This window comes from Nothobranchius furzeri, chromosome 5, assembly GCF_043380555.1.
Source record: "Nothobranchius furzeri strain GRZ-AD chromosome 5, NfurGRZ-RIMD1, whole genome shotgun sequence".
NCBI lineage: Eukaryota > Metazoa > Chordata > Actinopteri > Cyprinodontiformes > Nothobranchiidae > Nothobranchius > Nothobranchius furzeri.
The window spans coordinates 73,572,925-73,594,394 of record NC_091745.1 but is presented as its reverse complement, the minus strand read 5'-3'; the positions used below and the strand labels follow the sequence as shown (position 1 = coordinate 73,594,394).

At 43.9% G+C, this 21,470-nt stretch overlaps 1 protein-coding gene across 5 annotated transcripts in view; it reads left to right on the top strand.

Annotated features, from left to right (window-relative positions):
• fam131bb (family with sequence similarity 131 member Bb) overlaps positions 1-19,009 on the top strand; it is a 49,320-nt gene extending 30,311 nt beyond the window's left edge. For 2 of the 5 annotated variants that reach the window (XM_054741039.2, XM_015950183.3), the window contains 6 exons: positions 310-403; positions 3,845-4,069; positions 4,202-4,342; positions 8,883-9,199; positions 12,241-12,504; positions 14,368-19,009. In XM_054741039.2, coding sequence (XP_054597014.1) covers positions 310-403; positions 3,845-4,069; positions 4,202-4,342; positions 8,883-9,199; positions 12,241-12,504; positions 14,368-14,595 — 1,269 coding nt within the window. In that variant the 3' untranslated portion in view covers positions 14,596-19,009. Of the gene's footprint in view, positions 1-309; positions 413-3,844; positions 4,070-4,201; positions 4,343-8,882; positions 9,200-12,240; positions 12,505-14,367 lie in introns of all 5 variants that reach the window. The other 3 variants (XM_015950184.3, XM_015950182.3, XR_011520546.1) reach the window with 2 other exon arrangements.
• The last annotated feature ends 2,461 nt before the right edge of the window (positions 19,010-21,470 follow it).

The following is a 21,470-nucleotide window of genomic DNA, read 5'->3' as shown; positions in this document are numbered from 1 at the left end:
TTTTACCTGTTACCGTAGCGACCAGCTCCCACTTCCTCGTAGCCCGCCCCTACACCTCCCCAGCTTTACAGTAGAATCCTACGCTCTATCGTAGTCGTGAGCACAATCAGATTTATTTTGAAGCACTTGGGTGTCAAGATTTGGATAATACAGATTGTGTCCTTTGTAGTAACCCAACATCTCCATCACTTCTCCTCTCCACTCACACCTCTCGTTAACACACACTGTTTCAATGTCTTGTGTCTACACTGTCCTTTTCTTCATGCTCCCCACCTTCCTCCTCCATCCCTCTCTCTTCTCTCCCTCCAGCTGTCAATGGAAGACACCACATCGATCCTGCCACGGCTCAAGAGGAACTCAAACGCCTATGGCATCGGGGCTTTGGCTAAGTCTTCTCTGTCAGGTGTGTCAGGTGTGTGTCTGTGCTGGTTCTGGTAAACGACCCCATGCTGGCTCCGTCCTCTGCGGACTCTGGAGTCAGCATGGTACCCTAAAAGGGTTCCCCTGCTTCACTTCCTCTCCACACTGACACATCAGATGCCAATGACTCCTTAAGAGGCATTGGCGGGACATATTCAACCTGAAACACACACACACACACACACTATGAAACAGCTTTTTCATCTAAAGGCGGGTGAGTATTTTTTATGTGAAATAGTTGACAAGTTGTTCTAATAAAGTTTTAGTATGAACATTTGTGTTAGCAGCGTGGTGCGTTGCGTGATGTCATCGAGGAGAGGAGGAGGGTATTTTGAAATAGGGAGCCGAAAGCCTGATTCACGTCTCTGCGTCTGCGTCAGTGCGGAGACACGCAACGCCGTTATCCGTCCTTGCGGGCCTGCTGGAGAGCTCCGCAAGGACGGACAGAGTCGAGCTCTCTTTTCTAAACATCCGTCCGTCGAGACGGACAACGCAAGCTTGTGATTGGTCAGGGAGCCACTGTCGTCTACACCGCCGCCATTGCGCCCTCAAAAACATAAAGAGAGCCGAGGATAACTCGCGGCAGACATGGAGCAGCTTGAAGAACACCTCGCGAAAAAAACTCTAAAAATATGAACGTTTAATTCCCCCGTGACTGGAGGAGTGAAAAGATGTGCAGCAAGCGTTTTATTTGTGGACGGAAATGACAGGAAACGTGGGCTTAGAGGTGGTGAGAACATGAAGAGGTGGAGGAGGATGAGAGACAAATTTGTCTGTTAAAAGGTCCCTTATATACAAAAAAACCCACAATATAAACACACTATCTTGGACCGATGCATGACAGGATACCACAGAACAGCGCTACGCCCTCTGGTGTCCTGGCGGGGAATTGCTTTGCAACACTCCCCAGGAGACGAAGAAGTACGAGGGCAAAATGTCTCCGTCAATCCGTGCGTCTGTGTCTCTCCCTGTTGGAGCTGACGGAGAAGCATGACTCTTTTTACATCTGAATGATGCTGAGACTGAAGTAATTGTGCTTAGCCCTGGCATGTCTCCACGCCCATGCGATGCTGTGAATCTGGGCCCTTTAGCATCCAACATGAAGACTACCATCCAAAATTTGGGAGTGCAACTGGACTCAGCCCTTAAATTCGACGCGCAAATCAACCAGGTTGTGCGATCGTGTTTTTTTAACTTACGCCGACTAGCCAGAATTAAGCCCCTGCTGTCCAGAGTACATTTAGAGACTGTCACACACGCTTTTGTTCTTTCAAGGCTCGACTACAGCAATGCACTGTATGCCGGCCTTAGTCAGGGTGCGGTAGCACGCTTGCAGTTCGTACAAAACTCAGCCGCTAGGTTCGTGACAGGCACAAGGAGCAGGGAACATATCACCCCTGTGCTGGCATCCCATTGGCTGCCTGTGCAATACAGGGCAAAATTCAAGGTCTTGGTACTGGCTTACAGGGCCTTACAAGGAACTGCTCCAGCATATCTTGGCAACCTGTTGCATAGGCATGCCCCCTCGCGGGCCCTTCGCTCAGCCGGCAGGGAGCTGTTGATCGTTCCACGCACTAAGTGCAGGTCATGGGAGGACCGTGCATTCTCGGTGTTGGCACCTGCACTTTGGAACCAGTTGCCTTTGGTGGTGCGTCAGTCACCCTCATTGGGGGTTTTTAAGACTCGCCTCAAGACCCATTTTTTTGTCAAGGCATTTCAGGATTAGCAAATTTTACCTGGTTTCGATGCCCTGGCCTCCTAATCTTTTTCAGGATTTTATTTTTTGCTTTTATTCTCCTCTTTTAAAGTTAAAGTTAAAGTCCCATTAGTTGTCACACACACACACAGGTGTGTGTGCGAAATTTGTTCTCCGCATTTGACCCATCCCCTGGGGGAGCGGTGAGCTGCAGACACAGCCGCGCTCGGGAACTATTTGGTGGTTTAACACCCCAATCCAACCCCTTAATGCTGAGTGTCAAGCAGGGAGGCGTTGGGTCCCATTTTTTCAAAGTCTTTGGTATGACCCGACCAGGAATCGAACCCCTGATCTCCCAGTCTCAGGGCGGACACTCCACCACTAGGCTACTGAGAAAGGTTTTAATTGATTTCATGTTGGTTTTACGATTGTTATATTTTATTTTGATGGTTTTTTGTTTTTATTGTGTTGTGTTCAGCACCTTGGGCGTCTGCATTGGTCGCAGAAGGGGCTTTATAAATGAAATGAAATGAAAATCAGGCTTAAATCCCGCCCATCTACATCAAGACCCTGTAAGAAGGAAAAAATGAATGCAAGTCAATGGGGCTAAATTTTTTTTTCTCATCCTGTTTGGTATTGATGTCCACAAATTTTAGACACAAGTCACAAAGTGCTTACTTTCGAACGGCGGCAAAAGTTATTTCAGGTTTTGTGTGAAAATACGTCCAGGACTATAAATGCGCATCACGGAGAAAGCAGTCATTTCCGTGACCTTCGAATCCTTCCTGCAGGAGTTAACACGAGTGGTGATTTGTCCAAAGGATTTATTCACATATCTCATACCTGTACATGCGTGAGTGTCAGAGAGGGTCAGACAGCGAGTTTGTGTCGCCGCTGTTTGGTCACATGAGCGAAGCAGGTCTGCGCTGGCGTTTGGGGCGGCGGCGGTGGGAAATTAATTTCGTCTTTGACAGAAAGAACGTGTGTGTTCAGCAACGTCGAGGTGAGTTCTCAGACAAACAGCGAAGAGAAAGAGAGACGTTTTCTGCTTACCCGGCGCAGCACAGCAGAGGTGTGAAAAAGCTGTCATGTCAACAAGCCAATCTCTCATCAGTCACGCCACGCAGCCGCCTCACCCCAATTAACCCTGTTCCATCCCATGATGCACCTGTGTCAGAAAAGACACATCCAATGCCTCCTCTCTTCCATGTAATGTGGGCAGGTGATGTCTCATTAAACACAAATGTGGCCTCGTCATTTAGTTATTTTGATAATCCACGATCATGACCTTCATCATCGATAAACACACATTAATAAGCAGTAGGATTTGACTGATGATTTTGCGTATTGTCTTGGCTCGATTATTCACATTATTTTAATAACATTTGGGACAAATAAAAGTTTTCAATCCTTGGATGATGCTTAAATAATCACTGGCAGCAGTCAGATTTTTATTAATCCCAGTTTATCAGTCTAATCCTGCGTCATATCAATATTTTCATGAGCCATCATTAGATTCCACAATTCACCAAAAAAAAAAAAACTCACAATAATAACTTCTGTCTTCCCCTTTCCTTTTGTTTTTGAATTATCCATCTCCCATTCCTTTGTTATCTTTTCCCTTCGTTTGAACACCTCAAACGTTCCCAAATTCTGCTCCTATTTCCTTTTGACCATCCTCCTTCCCTGTGCTTCCTCCCGTGTGCCACGTTTTGACCTTGTAATCAGGTGTCACCCGCACCATGAAGGAAAGAGTGACCAAACCCACGGCCATGGCGCAGGGTCGGGTTGCTCACATGATCGAGTGGCAAAACTGGGGGATGCAGACGGTCGGCTCAGGAGGCGGCCTGCAGTCCCGCATCAGCACCCAGGAGCGTGAAAAAGAGAGACGGCTGGAGAACGACGCCTACAGCGACCTCAGCGATGGAGAGAAGGAGGCTCGTTTTGCTGCAGGTTTGGAAACTTGAAAAATTTGCTGTCATCAGCATTTAAAAATGTCATCACTTTTTGGGATAATTGTCAAATATTCAATAATTTAAACTCAAAGCAGGTCTGAGCTCTGGGGGGGGGATTTGTTCTTTACAGGTGTCCTGCAGCAGTTTGCAATCTCAGAAGCAACACTCTTGGCATGGTCATCGATGGACGGGGAGAGTCCGCGGTCGGGTTCAAACCAGGGCAGCGTTGCTCACCTGAGCGAGGTCAACCAGGAGAGCATCACCAGTCGAGGTAGATACAACAAAAAACAGATGGTGATTACAAGGAGGCAAAGAGAAAAAGCCTCTAGACCAGGGGTGTCAAACTCACACGGGGCCGAAATGAAACTCTGGGACGGAGTCGAGGGCCAAACTTAATATTTTTTGAGAAAGTGACGGCAAATTTGCACATTTTCTTTATCAACATATATGTAATTTTGAACCTTTAAATTTGGAAACAAACTTATTTCTCCATTAACACTGAATGTGGAATAACCAAATTACACACGAGCATGTCAGTTTTAAATAAAAGGCATCAGTGGTATTCATTACTTGTGGTATAATCAGCATTTTTAAAATCTTTTAAATCTTTAAATCTTTTAAATCTTTTCTGACGGGCCAACAACAAAATAAAAATATCATTTTATCTTAAATGAAAATGCAACATCTCACCTGTTAACTTTCATGTTTTGGAGCAGAAAAAGAGCATAAAACCAACATATTTAAAGCTCAGTTTGCTCCACTGGTTTACTGTGATGCTCACCTGTTCCAGCCAGATACCTGCATCATGGGGTTGATCTGAGCTGAGGAGGAGACTCCTGTTGTTTTGTTCATCTTCATCATAATAATGACAACATTAGATAACAACAGGTGCTTACATAGGTTTGTGCTGATGAACATGTCTGAGCAGCTTGACCGCGTTGCTGTGTGTCGGGGAGGAAACACAACGACAGCAGCCACAGAGCCGTGCTGGTTTGAGCGTGTCGCTGTTCGCTGGAGTTATATCAGCTCTGTCTGGACGATAGTTGGAAAACTTTCTCTTTCAGTCGTGAACACATTACTGAGCGGCTAGAATCTCAGTTTCTGGACTTCAACGTCAGAAAATAGCTGAGTGAACTCGGCGCTGAGTGAGAGGAGTGTTTAGCTTGTCCGAGACGGCGGAGCTGCAGACACCTAGCCTAGTGAACCAGACCAAATTCTTGCTTTGCAAAGTGTGGTCTAGGCACGCTCCATTGGAACCTCCGCAGCTCCTACCAGGACTCTGGCTAGCCAATCACAGCTCTCTAGAGGGGTTTCAAACACATAACGAGCTGTGATTAGTCCATAATGGTGGGCCAATCATAGTGCTCTATCTGCTTAGTGAACAAATCACAGAGCTTTATCTGCTTTGTGGGCCAATCAGGGCACTCTATATGCCTGGTGGGTGGGATGATGCAACAGAGTGAAACAAGAGTATGTCACATTCATTGTCCAGTGGAATGCGGAGATCATTTGAAAGACAACGGTAGAACCCGCCCCACAACCGAGAGCCGTCAACGGAGCATGGCCAGACTAAATAAAACATTTATTTAGTCTGGCTTGCCAGGCTAGCAGACACCGGCAGCAGGCGCTGGAAAAAACACAAAGGAGGGGGTGCGTCGGCTCCGCGCTGACGCCGCAAAGCATCATGGGAGTTGAAGTCTTTGCGGTAAAATCGGCCAGCGGGCCAGTTTTAATATATTTGATATTTATCTCGCGGGCCACATAAAAATGCTCCGCGGGCCGCATCTGGCCCGCGGGCCTTGAGTCTGACATATGCGCTCTAGATACAAAACACATCTTCATGTTTGCAGCTTGAGTTATGCGGCTGCAGGCTGGTGGGTAAGTTCAGCTCAGGGGTCAGAGGTTTTTACTCAGACTGTGCTGCCATGCGGGTCTCTGCTGCCTCTAAAAAACAATGCAAATCTGAAAAAATGCATCTATTAATTTTACGTCAATGTCTGGTTTTAGGATTACGTGCCTAAAACAAGCCATTTCAAAAAGTCCCCATTTGTGATGTCACAAACAGAAAAATTTGTATAAAGCCACTTATGCGCAAAAGAGAGCTGATGCTTGAGTAGCAGTGACTCTACTTCAAGCTCCTCCCAAGTATTACAATCTTCTCAGGTTGTAGCTGCCTTAGCAGGGGAAAGGTGGGCATGGCCAGCTCCATCTTGTTTTCTTAAAGTGACAGAGCCCTTAAATGGCTCATTCTGGAAGGTACTGAAAAATGTACGAGTAAAACTGCTGAAATCATCTTTATGTGAGAGTGATTTAGTGCAAAGAACTTTATAAACATAATTTGTATCAACCATTACACTATTATTACTTAAGAAAAAAATAAGTATTGACTGCACACCGGAAATAATAACTAAACTGATCTTTCTTGGTGTGACAGCGTATGTGTGTGTACCTGAATGTACCTGGTGTCACGTTGAGAGCAGGAGGTTTGGACCCAAGGTGCAGGAAATCCAGAACACACAGACAGGAGCGGTTGAAAATTAAAAATCCTTTATTTAGGAAGAGAACCAAAAATCCAAGGGGCGAAGGCAAAAACCTAATAACTAAACTTAGATCAAAAACCAAAAGCTCATCTTCTGAGCAGAGACCTAAAGACAAGAGACTAGAGACTAAAGACTGGAGACAAAACAACGCTGACCAAGACAATGAACCAACAACCACAGAGTGACAAGACAAGGCTTGTAAACGCAGAGGGAGGTAATCAGGGAAACAGGTGACAGGTGTGAGGAGTGTGAGCTGAGGAGAAACTGGTGGAATCAATTAACTAAATGGGCAGGGAAAGAGCTTGGCAGGAGGGCAGATAAACATTAACCTATAAAACATGGATCTAACTAAACCTAAAAGACAGAGGGCAAACATAAACCACTAATAACCAGATGGGTGAGGAGGACTAATCTAAAGACAACTAGGAAAACCAGGGAGAGACTAGGAGGACACAAGAGGAGAGCCTGAAGTGGGAACAGGAAGGGGCTGGGCAACAAAGGGACACAGAACATGACACCTGGGGAGGGTACGTCGTTTGAAAGGTACAGCGTGGGCACAGCATCTGACTTAATCAATGGATTATATGATAAAATACTTTAAATTTGGTTGATGTCATTGCTGATTCATTTAAATGTCATCATAACTCTCAGATCTAAATTCAGGTACCAGTGGGCCCCGTGCAGAAATCATGTTTATCGCACTTGAAGATGCTGTACGCCATCTTGCTGCTGTATTTTAGCATCTGAACTGGACCTGATCAAGTGGCTGAAGCATGATTGTATTAACCCCTTCTAAGGCATTGATTCCAGTATTAATTAATGTGTAAATTATTAATAATTAATCCTGGAGGAAAATGTTTGTAGGCCCCACTGTGCAAAGACCTAGTTTGGACGTTCTACAGACTTAGTCTGGACTAACAGACTGAATATAGACATGATTTGCATGTCCATGTGACGTGTACTAGGCCAGTTGCTAATTGCTAGTTTAGCTGCTTCATCTGCCTCCAACAAACAACACTTTAGAACACGGCAAAGCTTCTGTGAGCCATTTGGTGTTTTTCTTTTCCTCTTTAAAGAGTTTGAGGCATAATTGCAAATTATTTTGTTGTTTTAAGAAAAAAACCTTCTGAAGTGCTGCTGAGATCCCATCTTTCCTGGAGCCTCCTGTGTCACGTCAGGGCGTGTTTGTTACACAGTCAGGCACGATAAACCCATTTTTAATAGTTCTTAGCAACATACCGGTAGCTACAGTTGAATTTATTTATTTATTTTGGTATATGTAGAACACATTCACTGTGGCCTTGCAGTTGTGTGTTAAAACTTCGATTTTTAAAAACATCTAAGTCTTGAGGGATTCATGAATTTGGCACAAAAACATGTAAGATTTCTACAGCTTAGAACCAAGGCTGTGATCCGTTGGCGTGATGTGTGCCAACGTTAAGACTCTTTTCACTATAAAAGGGAAAGCTTCTGTCATAACATTTCAGTCACATTTACATGGATTATAATCAAACAGCCTGTAATTTAACTGGCAGTAGTAGCTGAACTTGTTGAGTATTAAAGGCTGAATTGAAAGAATAAAAGAAGCAGGACTTAAAGGTGCAATTTGTAAATTTTTCATGGGGAAATAACCACAAAGCAGTCTTTTTTCCTCTGAAAAAGGCCTAGGAGGGAGGTAGTCTGTTTACAGTCTCTGAGCCCATGGGGTTGTTGAGTTTGTGCTAGCTAATGCTGCAGCACCGTCATTTGTAATTCCACGCCAGCTGACAAAATGCAGCATTGTTTTATAGAGATCTTAATCCAGTAACAAGAGCGATCAAACCCAGAAGTTATTTCTTGTACCCCTAAGATGCCACGGCATCTTTTTGTTTCACTTTAATATCTTGTGCAGCAGGTTAGAGGCTAACGTTGAGTTAACATTGCTAACAGTGAATTAGAAACAAATAGTCGGCTATAAAAATATCGCAAGCTACTTCTTCAATTACCAACAACTTGATGTTACAGTAAAATGTATTTATCTACTCATCAACTTGTTGTGTATGACTTGTCTGGCGCTGATCCGTGGCTGGAAAAAAACATGAAACTTACGGAACAAGAGTGAAAAAGCCACTCTGTGTGTTTTGAAAATGGGCTGCAGTACCCAAATTTGACCACAGGATGTCATTCTTACTTAACTCTAACATAATTCACCTTCAAGATTTTCATCTGGGAGCAAATCCCCATGATACAAATATCTTTTCTAAAAACAGTTGTATTGTTAATTCTTTCCAGATCAACCATTGCACCACTCTTCAGCAGATGTGTGGCCCCACACCTACGTCTCCCAGGGCCATTACTGCCTCTCGTCCTCTGACGCCTGGGAGCCAACCAACAACGACCCGTCCGGCGGCGTGGCATCCCCCCCTACCGGCTCTTACGTCCTGGGCACTGAGGGCTACGACGGTCAAGCAGCGGCAGCTCACTTCCTGTCTCAACAACAGCAGCAGCAGTTCAGCCTTCAGCAGCAGACTCAGCTCCAACAGCTACAGCAGCTCCAACAGATCCAGCACTACCAGCAACAGCAGCTCCTGCAGTATCAGCAACAACAGGTGATTGATGCAGAGCAGGTGGGGTCTCAGTGGTGAGCGTGGGCCTCTGCCAAGCTGAACATTAAGCACTGAGACATTATACAGGGCTTGGGTTTACTCCAAGTCACCATTATACAGCATAAACCACCAGCAGCAAGTCCTGAGTGGAGAAGTGATGTTCAAATAGTCATGAAATACTGTCAGAAGTTTCATGTTATACAATTTAAAGGAACTCTAAATCGTTTTTTAACTTTACTCTAGAGCTTTAACGTTGATCTCAGTGATTGCTGAGTTAGAAACTTGACCATTTACATATTTGACACCATTCTGAAGCCATTTGCTGGCCAAAAACCACACTATATAGTCTTGTGGAGCGGGTAGGTGTCCCATAGTGGTGTGCATCTCTACCTGCCTCACGATTCGATCCGATTCCGATTATCTGCCTAACGATTTGATTTGAGTCTGAAATGCATCACGATTCTTCACACAAAAGTTTTCATTACTTAATAAAAGCAGTAGAATAGTTTTCAATTTCTTTTTGATTTTGAAATTCCTGAAAAACAGAACATTCATCTATTCACTATAGTGAGCAATAATTTTTAAAGTGTGCTGCCTATAATTACTTAAATAATATAAGAAATAATGTTTTCGGTAGAGCAGCTTTAAGATAGAATATTACTGAACTTAAAAATAGTAAACAAATACTGTGTTAAGTGATTCTTTCACATCCAGGATCCCAAAACCGAAATTAGCCCAGACATCCGATTTAAATGTAACGGGTACATCTTTGATTACTGGTAATGTTGGCCCTGTATCCCTGTCCGCCTTTTCTGTTTTAAATTGGCGCTAGGGCAACGCAGTGCGCATGTCATTGCAACTCTGCCCCCAGAAGTAATTGTGAAACCTTAAAACTTTATTGTCCTGCATAGACATAGACCAGGAGTCAGCAACCTGTTCCCATCAAAGAGCCATTATTACCCGTTTCCCACAGTAAAGAAAACACTGGGAGCCACAGCAGCCACGGCGTTGTGGGCGGGGCCTACCCTCAGACAGCAGAGCGCTGCTCACAACAGGTGACAGCAGCCAGTACCGGTCGCTCGTGTACGTCAAAGTTATCTTTCATAAGAAGACAATCAATAAAACGATTTATATAAAGTGGATCCAGAAGTTGTAGCCCGTCTCTGCCTACAGTACTTTGATATTTTTCACCCTGTTGGTGGTTTTACTGAGCAGGTGCCACTTTTGTCATACGTTTCTTTTTAAAACATGTTTAGACTGTTCAGAATACAAATCCAGGCTCTGTCACGTTTGATTGTTGTAATAAAACTTTGTAGGTGGGGAAGGTCAGAAAAGGATCCGATCATTTTGTTTTCCCCTCATTTACAGTGACGGAGACAACGGCGCAGTGCGCCTGGCTCTGGTGTTAACCAAGTTAAATTATATCTCTTTGCAACAATTTTCACAAGAAAACAGAACAGTTAAAAGCAGGGCTTGTGTTGTGTTGACCGGATAGTTCCCGTATTTAACCGTTTATTTTGACGGAGAAAGAATAGAAAGAATTACCCCGACGCAAGCAGACGAACAGACACTTTATTCGTTTCGCGCAGATGTAGCTAAATCACTTAAGAAATGATTCCCATCTGAGCTTGACACGGAGCTCAGCGCAGCTCGCTGTCAGCGCGTACGTAAGGCGCACAGCGAGCTGAAGTTGTGGAGAGGGGCTTGGAGCACGTCGCAGAACCAGAGCGCATGCAGGAAGATTCCTCCGACTGAAGCGAGACTTGTCACATAGAAAATGTTCCCTGATTATGAAACTTTGGCTGAATAGTGCTTGTTCCTGTCTCCAATGTGGCGACACATCCAGGAGCCGTCTGAGGAGAATCCCAGAATCTCACGTCCTCTTCAGCTCAGAATGCGCCTTTATGATTACGCACAAGCGTGACGCGTCAACCCGGTCTCACAGTAAGACCGGGTTGGAGCTGTTCAGGTTTACGCAGACAATCTTTACATTTAGAATTGGCATACAGATGTAAAATTAATGCAGTAAAATATAAAGCATTTTATTTAAATATCAATTCATTATTTTACAAGCACAGAGAGCCGCATCAGATGGATGGAAGAGCCGCATGCGGCTCCAGAACCGCGGTTGCTGACCCCCGACATAGACATAGGGAGAGAATCTCATTATGTCACGTTGCTGCATCGATGCGGAATCATGCACGGCTGAATCGCGATGCATCTTAGAATCGATCATTTTTCCCACCTCTAGTGTCCTATAGGGGGCACTCTTTACTTGCCATACAGCTATTAGCTGTGATGCTAGCGGTTAGCATTGGGTCAGTTCGCCTATCATCAATAAAAAGCACAAGAAGAAAAATAAGGAGTTTTATATTTATTTTGTTGGCATCACAGCGAAGCCTGGAAGTCAAAGTAAGAGAGTAATGTATTTGGAGGCAAAGCAAAGAGCTAAATCCAGAGTGAACATTGGTGTGGCCTACGATAGCTTGAGGGAGCCAAAGAAGTGGACTAATAGTGACCTGGCTTTGTTGCTAATGTAATAATAAGTAATAATATTTTTGTCCAACAATATGGATTGTTTTACGTTGTGTTAGCATTAGCTCGTTGTTAGCGCTAGCTACAGCAGGCTGCTGCAGGGTTGTTTATGACAGTCGTAATTCCACTTAAAACCATTAGGGCTGGAGCTGGAAACTGGTTTTACTTTCAAGCCAAAAAAATTTTTTTTGATGATGAAAAAGCGTTTTCTACAGATTCTGCTTTTGTGTTTTCTTCTGACAGAACAATTGGGAATTCAGGTGCCAAAACCTTTTTTATGCAGAATTTGATTGATTTCCTTTAAATTATAAGTAAAATGAAGCAAAACAAGAGGAAACAGAGCTATTTTCACATGCTAATTTAAACAGACTAAAGTTCAGAACTAATAACTGGACAACATAATGGATTTTTACATGAAAAATTTACAAAAAATGGGCTGAATACCATATTTTTGTCACTCCTTTCCTCTCATTTCTTGACCTTCGTCTCATCCTTGTGTTTTTTTCTAGGCTCTGGAGCACCGGCTGCACAGCGCCAACCACTCTTTGCAAGCAACGCCCAACAGCACCATCCACAGCCTGGTTCACCAGGTTCATCCTCCTCTGGTGGACCTGTGGAACGCGGGTCAGATGGAGGCCTACCAGGCAGAAGCCGGAGGCTACATGGGTGTAGCGGCGGTGGTGGAGCCCAGCATGTGTGTTCCTCCAGGAGAAGAAACCATGCTGACGGATCACTCCCCGCTGCTGGAGCAGCAGGAGGAGGAGCAGGTCAAGGTGAGATTCAAACAGATATTTTACATAAGATAATCATCATAAACTAATGTGGTTTTGCAAATTGTATTTTCAATTGCTTATTTTTAACTAATTAAAGATTGACTTGCTGATGATTTGATGAATTTATGATTCTGACTCATGTCAAAATGATAAAATACAATTAAAATGAACTACAACATGTATTAATATATATTTTTGATAAAACTTCATAAACAATAAATAAAATGTTTAAACTGATACACCTGCTGTAATTCAGAGCATTTTTCACCCTCTTTGTCATGTTAAATTGCAAAAGATTATTCTTAAAGTGTGAAACACAGACATTTTTTTTAATATATTTCTGATTAAAATCAGTCACTCTGAGTTTTTCACGCAGGCTGAACACGCAAATAGTCTCCTACATCTATCTCCTGCATTAGCTTCTGATAGAAAATAGACGGTGAAACTCCTGGATTAGGAAAGCCTGACAGATCTACGTCACACTGTCACCTAACATTCATGGACTCACCCAGCTTGACTCTTAATAGGGAAGGCTGTTGTTGGTTTAGCGTCCAGGAAACAGCAGAGAACATCTCGGCTAGTAGAAGCTAACCATTAGAATTAACTCCACCACACAGCAGAACTCCTCCAGGTTTGTGTTATTTGTGGAGATAAAACATCAACATTGTAGAGCAAACAGAGTCAGTGGTAGAGTTCTTTTGCTGTTAGTCAGTCAGAGGAGAGATGTCCAAATATCAGGAAATAAGAATACAAATCCTGTTTCTGAAGCCACTTCTGCCCCCCCCCCAAGAGTACGACTTACAAGGCATTCATTCCCAGTAGAGACCACTGCAAATTAATTGATTAAATGAGTGTTCAACACCTTTAAAGTTTTAAATGACAGTTTGTTTCAGAAAAGCAGCTGTCAGATTGTTCACTTTAGCACTAATCATCTCTCCAGTTGGTTAAGTACCGTTTAACTTTGAAGAAGAAGAAGAAGAAGAAAATATCATTTCTATAGCGCCTCTCGAGATAAAAATCACGAGGCGCTCCACAAAAACAAAAAATGTAAAAATATAAAAAAGCATTTAGAAAATGTTTAAAAATATATTTAAAATGAGCAAAAAATACATTTGTGATAAACAAATGTAAAGAAAGAGAGAGAGAATAGGAAAGAGGGAAATCAGTGGATCCTGAGGAAGGTGGAATAGGTGGGGAGAGCAGAATAAAGAGAGAGTGGTGAAGAAGGTCACACCAAAGCCAGCCTGAACAAGTGAGTCTTCAGCTGCTTTTTAAAGGAGACCACTGAGTCCACTGATCTCAGGCTCAGGGGGAAAGAGGTCCAGAGTCTGGGGGCCACAGCAGCAAATGATCTGTCACCTTTGACCTTTAGCCTGGTGCTGCACAACCAGTAATATCTGCTCGATAATATTAATGCTAATTTTCATTTTACCATCAATTTTTGTAAGTTAGCAAATTTATTTGTACCAACATAAGATCCCATTGTACCATCATGGAAGTGAACATTTTTTTATTTACATAAAGCATTTGCAAATAGTTTTTTGATGTTAGATGAAACATCTTTGAGTAGGTGAACAATTAGAAAATGTAAATTTTTTGAACCCTTTTAATGTTTTGATGAGCATTTTGTACAAATTTGTATGTCATAATTTCATTTAATCGTGCTTTGGTCATTTTCTTTTACCATGCATGGAGCAAAATTATGCGCTATACATATTTTTACAAGATCCTTGTCTACGTTGGTGCAGGTATGATGTAGCAATTGCAAACGATGTTGTACATATTTTGATCAGCTGCCAAACAATTCACATATTTTATTGTGAACAAATGTTTTCATCATTTTTCTGTTACTGCCCTGATCAGGATGAAGAGGTAGTGCTGTGCATGGAGAGTGAATCGGTCACATTGACTCCGCCCACGCAGCAGGGGGACGCCTCAGGTGGCAGTAGTCCGGGACAACCGCCAGCAGAACCAATCACGGAGAGGAAGGCGTCTGATGTCAGCCCAGGCCTCATTCAGACTCTAGAGGAAAAGGAGGAGGAGGAAGAGGAGGAGGAGGATGGGCAGCTCGCCTCCATGGCAACCAATTGAGTCCCTGACTGCCAAAAGGCTCCTGATAACAAACTGACCTGGGAGTCAGAGAGGAACGAGCAGAGAGCAACAACATGTCTATTAATCTGTTCCTTTTCAGGTTTCCAGAAACTTCTTCTTTTGGTTGGAATTCCTTCAAATGCTGAGCAACTAATTTAATGTGGACTCCCAGCGAGACACGAGCTCATGCAACAAAGGACACACCTCTGTCTTTGTAAGCCTTACGTCCCAATGGAGTAAAGAGTAGAGGACAGAGGAGGAGGAGGAGGAGGAGGAGGAGGAGGAGGAGGAGGAGGAGGAGGAGGAGGAGGAGGAGGAGGAGGAGGAGGAGCGCAGACTAACGAAAGCATTTCCACTGGAGGGAGAAACAACTGATGAAGAGGAGGAGAGAGGACACGTGCATGCTTTTTTTGAATACAAGCACCTCGACTCTGTCATCGTCTTATAACAATGACGAAAACATAATTCAACATAATAAGAACATTTTTGTAAAGAAAAACAGGAAAAGAATAAAAATCTCTGTAGACGTGTTTAAAAGGTCCTGCAGGTTTCCAACTGGAGAGCTGCTCTGTTTACAACAAATTACCCTTATTTTATATCCAATCGTCTTCTCTTATCAACGCGGCCCAAGCGATTCGGCAGAGGATCAAAGCAGACTCGGAAAGAGTTCGTTTCGGTAAACAACCCCACCCCCCAAAAATCCATTCTTCTAGGATGATGTGGCACCAAGAAGCGCACGAAGGCACAACCCAGGGACGAGGCCACTGTGCTGACTGCACACACCCAACACTGCACAGATAAGGATTGCAATGTAAGATAGCGTGCTTCCTGCTCTGACTCTCTGTATGCATGCATCGCAGAGTACCACGGAGTACCTGTTCCATACAGCACTGAATAGACTTTGCACTGAACTGTTGAATCCCAGCTGTGAGCCTGCGGTGAGTGGGGACGTTTCATTGTTTTAGTTGTTTTTGCTGTTTTTTGCAATGATGCAATCCAACCGATCGGCGTTTGCCTTTGGATGTTTCCCGATTTCAGACACACCCAGAACCAGAACCAGAACCAAAACCGAGCCGTCCAACAACAACAAACCTTCAGCTGCATTTCTTCTTCCCTCGCAGGCGTCGACCGCAACGCGTTGAGGATTAAAAACCGCTACTATGAATGTAATGGAAGACTGAGGACGGTGCATAAATCTTTAGACATCATGAGGAGGGATTCACTGCTGGCTCACTTAGACCAACACACACACACACACACACACACACACACACACACCGAAGGAAATATCTAAATTGTAACCAGCAATAGGCAGACAAACACTGGACCTCCAACAGACCAGTGTTGGCTGTCGCATCGATGTAAATAGAGTAAATAGAAATTGCCTCTCACTCACAGTCACAACTGTTTTATTACAGTTTGATTTCTTTATTTTTCTACGCCTCTTGAGTCCCATTTTATTTAGGGATTGCGCTCAAGCTTTGCAATTTTTTTTAAATGTGCACACACACACACATTCACACACAAAGAATAACGAAACGTTTTAGCGAACCCAAACGAGTCCATCAGCGAGTGGGGAAGCAAACATAAAAAGCATCTGGTTGAAGTCAATCAGCCAATCAGGTAACAGAACTGAAGCCTGGGACTGAACAGATTGGTGTCTTCCTGCTCATCGTTACTACTGTGAAGCAGCTGCCTGGAGTGTGAGAGTGACGCTGATGATGTTCGAGGAGCATGTTTTACTTTTATTTTCTTTCCTTTTTCCTTGCATCTAAGGAAAAGTTTGTGTTTCCCAGCGATTTTGGGTATTTTAACAGCAGCGTCGGACTTTCTGTGCATGACTCACTGAGCGACTCTTACGGTGTTGGGCATCTGTCTCCCCCCTGTTGGGGAGCACCTTCTCTCACTCTGATGATTGTGTGAGAAACTTTGAAGACAACAGCAGAAAAATCATGACTTATTGACTTGAATGAATTTATTTATGGATTGCTTCTTTATGCAATGATGGGGACGATGTTTATTTTTCTACTGACTGGTTGAAATCCCTTCCAATACGAGGTGGAACAGGTGTCATGGATGTAAAGAGGTTTGTTCTGGTCTGGTTTTGAGCATTTTGCACACAGAAAAGACACCTCTGCCAGTTTGGTAGCTCTTGGTGAAATAAAGAATCCATCGTCTCATTTATTTTACCTTAAAGGGGACATATTATGCTAAACTCACCTTTTGCGGCCTTTTGTGCTGCCGTGTGGATCTCTACTGCCTCTATAAACACTCAAAAAACCATCTATTTGCTTTCTGTCTGTGTTTGGTTTTAGGAATTATGCGCCTAAAACAAGCCATTTCATAAAGTCCCCACTCTACTCCAAGCCCCTCCCAGATATCAGAGCTTCTCAGCTTATAGCAGCCCGAGTGATAGATAGGTGGGCGGGGCCAGCTCTAGCTTGTTTTCTTCAAGTGACAGAGCCTTGAAATGACTCATTCTGGAAGGTATAGAAAATTAAACTGGTGAAATTGCTTCATGTTAGAGGGATTTTGTGCAAAGAACTAAATAAATATGTTTTAGACCATAGAACTATTATAACTTAAAGCAACACTAGGGAGTTTTACTTTAAGCTATTGCTTTCAAGCTAGTTTCAGTGGTTCTTCCAAACTGGCATGGGGCAGCCCTCTGCTGGCCAGAAACTGCACCAAACAACTTTGGTGGTTTGGGTAGGTACACTAGGAGGAGTCGACCTGCTTTAATGCTTTACTGTGCCTGTAACTTCTATAAAGGCTAGCAGTTAGCTTTTTTTCTTTGTCAACCATCAATTAAATGAGCAAAAACAAGTTTGCTTTATTGTTGACATCATGTCGGAGCCTTTAAATAAAAGTTTAAGAGTAATGTCTCTGGAGGCAAAGCGAAGACAGCGTGAACTAGACAAAAACAGAGCTGAAACCATGAGCATCAGCCTACGCTCGTTGGATTCAGATTCAAACCATCTGAAAAAGTAGCAAGCAAAGTCTTAACATTTTTATTTGTTTCTGAACTTCCAATAATCACACATTAAAACATACAAAACAAAACCTGATGACAGTATCTGCAAAGCCTGCTGCAGGGTTGTTTACCACAGTTGTAATACCGCTTTGAACCAGTAGGGGGGGGGGGTAGCTGGAAACTTATTAAGTGTTGCTTTAAGAAAAAGGTCATAACATGTCTCCTTTAAGAAATCATGCTGCGACTCTACGGCCGGGACATACTTGCTTTTTAACCTTGCGTTGACACGTTGACGTGTCTTGTTCACTTGCTGCTGCGCTGCATGTAGTCCTGGAGTACTCCACTAGGAGGCACAGTAGAGAACTCTGGCTGGATAAAGTCACGGGTTTGTAAGGAAAAACCAGAATAAACATGGCGTCAATAGATGAGATCAGTAACTGGTTCATTTTGAAACCAGGGCAAAAAAAAAAAAAAGACGGCGTTCCAGAGACGGCGTGACAATGACGAGTATTTCTGGCTTGTTTTGTCAACTCCCTCTACTGGTTACTCGCAAATTGCAACTTCTGAACATGAAAGGACGTGCACAAATGACGCTTTGAACAAACGCAAGTTATGCAAGGCAGCCGTGATAAACGTGTACGCAAAATTACAAGCAAGTATATTCCGGCCCTAAAAGGTCATAAAAACAACTAAAATATGCTCAAAACCAAGAAAAACTAAATCTCGGTACTTGATGACACGTGTTAATTTATTTATTGAGCTTGGTCGGGAGAAATAAACCTGTACAGAGTCTATGATTTTATGTAGATAAAACCCTTCTGGGAGCAGTCTTTTTTCCTTTAGGAGTCAGAGACGTAGTGGAAAGATTGATCATTCATATTTGTTAAAGAGTAAGTCACCCCCAAATCAACTTTTTTTCTGATAAACTGCTTAAATGCGTGTCTAATCGTGCTGCAGACACGTGTAGTCAATAGTTTTGCATTTTAGTTAAAATTTTCATTTTCTGCTGAAAACTGTCAGTGTTGTGCCGTTGTCAGGTAAAAACTCTGCACTGCAGTTGAATTTAAATCTGCCATCGCTATTGGCTAAGAGGTACCCTAGAATGTTAGCTGGTACCATATGATGTCACAATGTCATTGTAAGCCTGTGTGTGTGTATTTGTTGGCGGCTCCGCCCTCTCGGTCTGCTAGGCTACAGCATTTGTTGCATTTTTCAAACAGGAAGTGGGAGTGGAGTAATAGTCTGATGGGGGTGACTTGCTCTTTAAAGCACAGCTTGTTTGGGCTCGACTGTTTAGTAGAAAAAGGTCTCATTTCACAGGCAAGCACGCAGAAAAGACACTGTTTGGGTTAGCTTTGTTTATGTTGCATTTCATGGATTTTTTTAATGTTTGCCTGAATCTCAATGAATGAATAAACTAATAACATGAAGCCAAATATATTTCCGTGGATGTGACGGTTCATCTATTGTGTCCTGATCATAAAGCTTTTCCTTTTTTTTCCCCCGTGTGTGTAATTTTACTGCCATCTTCTAAAAGGTGTCTGCAGGCACGGCCGTACAAGTCTGCCTCTGGTCCTCTGCCTTTCTCTTTTCCTCTGTCTGTCCTGCATACTTGTATCCGTCCGTACGTCTGTTTGTGTACAGTAAACTTGTCTCCTGTCCTTTTATTTTTTCATTATTTTTTTAGGAAGAATCACTGCCTGAATTAACTTTTTAAAAACATAAGTCAAAGGGGGGTTTGAAGCCCTTAAATAAGTGACATACATAAAATTTGTGGCAAAATATAAGAAACTGCTGTATAAAATGCTGTAAAATCAGATGGCTTCTGTAAAACTGCATACAACTGGATTTAAACGAGGCAGTGTGACTGAAAACACACCTATGCATGCTTGTTGGATGGTTGTCACCGGCTGGTTCTTCTATGTGGTTTTCCCTCTCCCTCTCTCTCTCTCTCTCTCTCTCTCTCTCTCTCTCTGCACGATGGAGCCTTCTTCACTCCCTCCAGCTCTTTTATCTGTCTCCTCTTCCTTTTTTTCTGGTGGAGAAAGAGCAAATAAACCAACAAACTGCTTTTCTTGTGTATTGTGGACCTCTTCTTCTTTTTGCACTCTGTAAATAATTTGACTCTCACGGGTTTCCTCCGGAGCTTCCACATGTGTTGTGAGTTGTTTTATTGTTGTTTGTTAGGTGGCTCGGGCTGGCACACTGGTGAAGTCACAGAGGAATCTAAAAGCCTTTTCCTTATCGGGGGTTTTATGCTGGGAGAATGTTAATAACAAATGCTCGTGGACGGGCCTCATCTGCTGGGAGTGACAGTCTGTTTGTTTGAGCTCATGGAGGAATCAGAGCCTAAAACTTGCTGTTGACCTTCACAGGAAAAAGTTTTCTCTTTGCTGGTTGAGTACTGGAGCTGGCAATGTCCATCCATCCATTTTCAGCTGCTTATCCGGAGTCGGGACACGGGTGGCAGTAGCCTTAGCCGAGATGCCCAGACTTCCCTCTCCCCAGCTACTTGGGCCAACTCTTCCAGGGTAATCCCAAGGTGTTCCCTGGCCAGCCGAGAGACATGGTCTTTCCAGCGTGTCCTGGGTCTTCCCTCGGGTCTTCTCCCTATTGGACATGCCCGGAAAACCTCACCAGGGAGGCATCCTGACCAGATGCTTGAGCTACCTCAACTGGCTCCTCTCGACGTGGAGGAGCAGCGGGTCTAGTCCGAGCCCCTCCCGGATGACCGAGCTTCTCGCCCTATCTCTAAGAGAGAGCCCAGACACCCTGCGGAGAAAACTCATTTCGGCCGCTTGTATCTGCGATCTCGTTCTTTCGGCCACTACCCAAAGCTCGTGACCATAGGTGAGGGTAGGAACGTAGATCGACCGGTAAATCGAGAACTTCGCTTTCTGACTCAGCTCTCTCTTCACCACGACAGACCGGTACAACGCCCGCATCACTGCAGACGCAGCACCAATCTGCCTGTCGATCTGGCATTCCTCACTCGTGAACAAGACCCCGAGATACTTAAACATCATCCCTGACCCGGAGGAGGCATTCCACCCTTTTCTGATTTAAGACCACGGTCTCGGATTTAGAGGAGCTGATCTCATTCCAGCCGCTTCGCACTCGGCTGCGAACCGTGGCAGCGGAAACTGGAGATCACTGTCCGATGATGCCAACAGGACCACATCATCTGCAAAAAGCAGAGACTCAATCCTTATGCCACCAAAACAGATCCCCTCCACACCTTGGCTGTGCCTAGAAATCCTGTCCATAAAAGTTATGAACAGAATCGGTGACAGGGCAGCCTTGGCAGAGTCCAACTCTCGGAAACGAGATCGACTTACTGCCGGGAATGCGGACCAAGCTCTGACACCGGTCATACAGGGACCTAACAGCCCGTCTCTGAGGGCCTGGCACCCCACACTCCCGAATACCCCCCACAGGGCCCCCCGGAGGACATGGTCGGACATCTTCTCCAACAGTAGTGTGTCCAGATCTTGTAAAATGGGGTGGCCCAGGTGAGGCACAACTTTGTGCATGGGTGGCACCAAAGGTTATGCTTTTTTTGTTTTAACCCCCCCCCCCCCCCCCCCCCCCAAGCCTTTTGTGGACAACAAAAATCCTATTTAAAGATAAATTAGTGTTTTGGCACCTGGGGTGGCCAATCAGATTCCAAGGGTGGCATGTGCTACCCCAGGCCACTCCCTGGACACGCCCCTGTTCTCCAAATCCACAAAACACATGTAGATTGGTTGGGCGAACTCCCACACACCCTCCAGGATCCCCCTAAGGGTAAAGGATAGAACTGATAAAATGAAACACTATTTCATGAGAATGCTTAGTTTTATGAAATGTTTTGCTTTTGAAATTTTAATGTAAAATATTAGGTTAAAGCCTGTTCCTATAC